General features: G+C 33.1%; 1 protein-coding gene across 1 annotated transcript; it reads left to right on the forward strand.

Annotated features, from left to right (window-relative positions):
• Positions 1-304: 304 nt before the first annotated feature.
• On the forward strand, positions 305-4,877 carry LOC134244377 (uncharacterized; the record flags this gene model as incomplete). Its single annotated transcript, XM_062726655.1, has 3 exons — positions 305-425; positions 2,129-2,226; positions 4,358-4,877. Coding segments are annotated over 3 exons (739 nt in total), but the record flags the coding sequence as incomplete, so codon positions are not given.
• Positions 4,878-5,236: the final 359 nt, after the last annotated feature.

Genomic DNA, 5,236 nt, shown 5'->3' on the forward strand with positions numbered 1-5,236 from the left:
TTAAACGAAAAGAAAATAACATAAATTGCTTGAAATGTTTTAAATTGTGATGTATAACGATATCAAGATGACATTGCACCACTAGTTATTATGTTTATGAATTATATATGTAATTTTCTACATATTTAAACAATACAGTGTGTCACAGATACTGAATAAATGATTTTTATAAAAAGAATTCATTACCAAAGGTTAGGGGGAAATGAAAAAAAGTGCATACAACAAATTTTCTAATATTTTTTTAAGGTCACATCTTTTTGTGCTACATGGTGTCTTATGCATGTACATACATTTCTCTCTCCAGAACATTCCTCAGAGTATGTGGTTTTTGTCAGTGGCCCTCCACAACAGACCAAAGTATCTCCTACAACTCATACTACAGGATTTAGATAGAGAGAAGTTAGGAAACATCAGAAGGCCAGGAGGTATGTAAAGAGATATGTGGAGTTGTGCTATTATACATGTATCACATTACATGTGTCAAATATATGACCATATATAACTTGTTTAGTATAGGGATTTTATTTAGTACAATTACTGATCTAATATTACAGGGAAATTATGGATATAGTGAGGGATTGTTGGAACCCTGTCAAAATCAAAATATTGAATTAAACAGTTATGACTTTTCAATATAAAGGAAATTTATAGATGTACACTTGCAGCAAATTGACTTGTGTCCTGTGAAGGTTAAAATTTTTTTAAATGAAATTTTTAAACTGAAAAAACTAAACTTACATTACTTTTCATTATCAGATTATATTTATATTAATAGAAAACTTTTGGTCTCCTAAAAGATAAAACACTTAGCAGTCATAACTGTAGGAAAATATGTATGTTGTGAATATTTGCCACATATGTGCAAATAAATGACATGCTCCTTAAAGCATGTTTTATCTAAATAAAATGGCAGGGATCGACGTGAACGGTTTTCCGATTGCCCTAGACAAGTAAATTCTCAGTACGGGCAAGTGAAACTATAGATGTACTTGTTGAACGGGCAAGTAGATATTTCTGACAGAAACACCTTTTTTAATCTTTCATAAGTTTATAAACAACACAATAAATTGAAAGCTTGGTTTCCTCCCAAAACGGGACATTGTTTTTGCATTCGTAATCCCTCGGTAGCATTTATGGATTATTCCTTGATTCAGAAATCGGGTTCGTTATTCTGTTTTCTTTCGTAGTTTACAAAAACGCTCTCCGTCTGACAATTAATTTACTTAACATTCTTCTTAATAAGAATATTATATAATAGATATTACAGAATAGTTTATTTACTCACTTACGGGATATAAAGAATATATCAAAACATGTCAACTGTTTTCCATTTAGTATGACCTTAATTTCTTAGCCTGGAGAAAAAATTAAAATTTTGGGGGGTGGGGGGGATCGTAAGAAAATAATACTGTAATCCTACAGTACTCTGTGTGTTTTCAGGATAGTAAATGACAGGAAAGTGGTTTATATGTTTACAAAATGTAGCATCACCGTCATTTAAACTTTTTTTATGGCAGTTAACTTCAAAATGGAAATTAATTCGTCACTCTTCAATATTTACAACAACAAACTGAGATACAATAACAGGTATTTTCTTTAAAAATTTTGGGCAACCAAGTTTTACTTTCGGACAAGTCAATAGTTCACTTGCCCAAAAGACAAGTAAATATAAAAGTTAATGTCTATTTCTGAATGGCTGTTTATTTATTAAGGATCATCAGAAAACACCAAATTTTTGCATATTTATTGGAAAATATGTGTAGTTTTAACCTGCACAGTTTCACTGGTTTCATAGAAATAGCACACTCACAATAGAACTTGTCTGTGAACTTTTCTTACAATTAAGTTACAACCATTGTATACCCTAATAGATGTTATATTGGATGGATATAATACATATACATGTACAGTGACGTAAACTCAAAGGTTCCTAGGACTTTGTTCATTTTTTTGTCTTAATTTTTTCATCAAAATTTTAAAAGGATGTCACAAGGTGTCATGCACTTAGGACTGTCACAAAGAAGTAGAAACAGTCCCATTGAAATAGATATCTATGCATTTATTTTAAAGATAATCTGTAGAACCTTTAATATAGTCATATGATCCATATATACTTTTTTCATTTCAGAAACTTTGCTCAAGACCTACTTGAATACGTACAACTTCACTGAATTTCATTTAGATAGTATTTTTAAGTATGGTGAAGACAACACTTTGCCAAAAGAGGTAAGATTTGACTTGTGGGGATTACCCCAGTACTTGTTTCTGTGTTCAGTAACTAGCAAAGTGTGTAATTATATGTAATCCGTACATATTTTCCCTTTTACAAAAGGTAAATACAGTGAAAATAAACAAATCTATAATCTTTATACTGTTTTTCTGATGTGGTTTGCAGTTAAATCTGATTACTGTTTAGATCCCCTCATTCAAATTGATCTGAAACATTCTGAATTATCAATACATGTACTACCTAATTACTGGTTGAGAGAATTACATGTATGTATACTACATGTGTTCTGCTTTATTTGTTATTAGCTCACCTGAGCCGCAGGCTCAAGTGAGCTTTTCTGATCAAAATTTGTCCTTTGTCTGTCTTCGTCGTTGTTGTTTTCGTTGTCGTCGTCATTGTAAATTTTTCACATTTTCATCTTCTTCTTAAGAACCAATCGACCAATTTCAACCAAACTTGCTACAAAGAATCCTTGGGTAAAGGGGATTCAAGTTTGTTCAAATGAAGGGCCAAACCCTCTTACAAGGGGAGATAATTATGAATTAGTGAAAAATTAATGGCATTTTTAAAAAATCTTCTCAAGAACCACTGGGCCAGGAAAGATGAAACTCGTGGAATTATCCTCAGGTAGTGTAGATTCTTTGTTCAAATCATGACCCCCGGGGCAAGGGTGGGGCCAAAATGGCCGATCAAAGTTTTACATAGGAATATATAGGAAAAATCTTGAAAAATCTTCTTCTCAAGAACCATTGGGACAGGAAAGATGAAACTCATTTTGAATCATCCTGAGATAGTGTACATTCAAGTTTATTCAAATCATGGCCCTGGGGGTAGGATGGGGTCACAATGGCCGATCAAAGTTTTACATAGGAATATATATAGGGAAATCTTTATAAATTTTCTTTTCAAGTACCTTCAAGCCATGATTAGTGATATTTTTATGGAAAGATCCTCAGATACTGTAGATTCTAGTTTGTTCAAATCATAACCCCCCAGGAACAGGGTGGGACCACAATGGGGGATCCAAATATTACATTAAAATATATTTTTAAAAATCTTTTTTCTAAAGAATAGCAAAGCAATGGTTAAAGATATTTAAATGGAAGCATCCTCAGGTAGGGTAGAATTAAATTTGTTCAAATCATAACCTCCAAGGGTAAGGAAGGGTCTCAATGGTGGATCAAAGTTTTACATAGGAAAATAAAGGGAAAAATTTCCATAACAGAAAAGCTATGTAAAGTCATATTGACATGTAAGCATCCTCATGTATTGAAGATTTAAATTTGTTCAAATCATGAGTACCCTTTGGAGTAGGGAGGGAAACAACGGGGAGTCAAATTCAAATTATTACAAAGTAATACATGTATATACAAAAAAAAATGTTTTAAAAAATATATAAAAATTTTTTCTCTAGAAGTTATATGCAGAATTGATATGGAGGCATTCTCAAGTAGTATTAGAATTCAAGCCCTCTCCTCCCTCCCCCCCCCCCCCCTTAGTAAACTTTTCAATTCTGATCTGATTTATGTGTTTTCCTAGACGATGTGCTCAGGTGAGCGATGTGGCCCCTGGGCCTTTTGTTTGTAACCTGATTATTGGCTCTACTGGTCAGAGACCAGAAGAGCTTAAGTGATAGTAAGATTTCAGTCATCTATCCATCTGTCTGTCTAACTGTCCTTCTGACTGACTGTCTATCTTAATTTTTTTTTTCAAAATGCCACTTTTCCTACAGTTTTGGTCTCATTTCAATATAACTTGGCTATATATAAGTGCATATAATCTGATTTAACCTGCAGACAATGCTAGTCATCCATTTCTTCCCTTTTAATAACATAAAAACATTGATGATATTAAGACACCAATGTACCATCCTTTTGTATTGACAACAGATTAAAATTCCTCACTGAATCTGTAATCATTGTTAAAAAATGGAACTTCCAATTGAAAGCTGATATTTCAGTTTGCTAAGCATGAGTGAATGCTTCCAAAAGAATTTAATTATAGATCATATATTTTGTTTTACTTAATAGTAATTGGTTGTTTTATGATAATTATAAATACAAAAAATACATGTAAAATGAGAAGAATTCAATGATAAATGAAGTAAACTTAATTATTTTTTTTCAGATTTTCAAGTGCCCCAATGTGAAACTGTTGTCCCTCAAATACAACTGCCTGGATAAAATCCCTGTTGACATTGGCAGAATGAAGAATCTGAGATTTCTGGCCTTAACGAACAACAAATTACAAGTGCAATCAATCCCCTACTCTCTGACTTTCTGTCGTAAACTGAAAACTCTCATGTTGGACAATAACCTACTAGATGCATTGCCAGGTTTCTTGTTGAAAATGCCAGCCATACGGACTGTCCATCGTCATGGCAACCACAATTATTTTAAGTCAACGTTCATGTGGTACCACACGGATGTGGGGTACCGCATCATCCCCTCTGAAGGTGCTCACCGTGACTCGGATAGAAATCCCAAATCCCTCCAATTCTGGGCGGCAAAAACTGTGATTGGAATGAAGATGGATTTTTTCGAGGATCCCAGCATTTCTGTGATATTACAAGATTACCTGTCAGAAATCTATCACCAGTTCAAAGTGTGCCATTATTGTAATGGTGCCTCCTTTCATTATCAACCAGGTAAGTGAAATGTACAGGCACTCACTGTTAGTTTCTATCACAGGAGAAACATATCGGTAATATACATGAAGTTGTAAATTTCAATTGGTTTCAAATTATTTGTTTAAGCACCAAACCAATAGTTCCACTTTATTACTGTAATATTTACATTTCCAATGTCTTTGTCCGAGATGAAATTAGTTATTACAAATTGTTAATGTAGTTTATTTCTAAATAAATGTACTGGATCATCGATAGACACGGTTAAAAAAAAATCATGTGCGGTGCGGGACAAATTAGAGACAAGAAGGGGGGCTTGTATCTTGTGGATTGGCGGAATCAAGAGCTTGTAAATATAAGGAATAACTGTCAAATTTTTT

This window comes from Saccostrea cucullata, unplaced genomic scaffold, assembly GCF_032062105.1.
Source record: "Saccostrea cucullata isolate Sc308-1 unplaced genomic scaffold, CSIRO_AGI_Scuc_v1 ctg21407, whole genome shotgun sequence".
NCBI classification, from domain to species: Eukaryota; Metazoa; Mollusca; class Bivalvia; order Ostreida; family Ostreidae; genus Saccostrea; species Saccostrea cuccullata.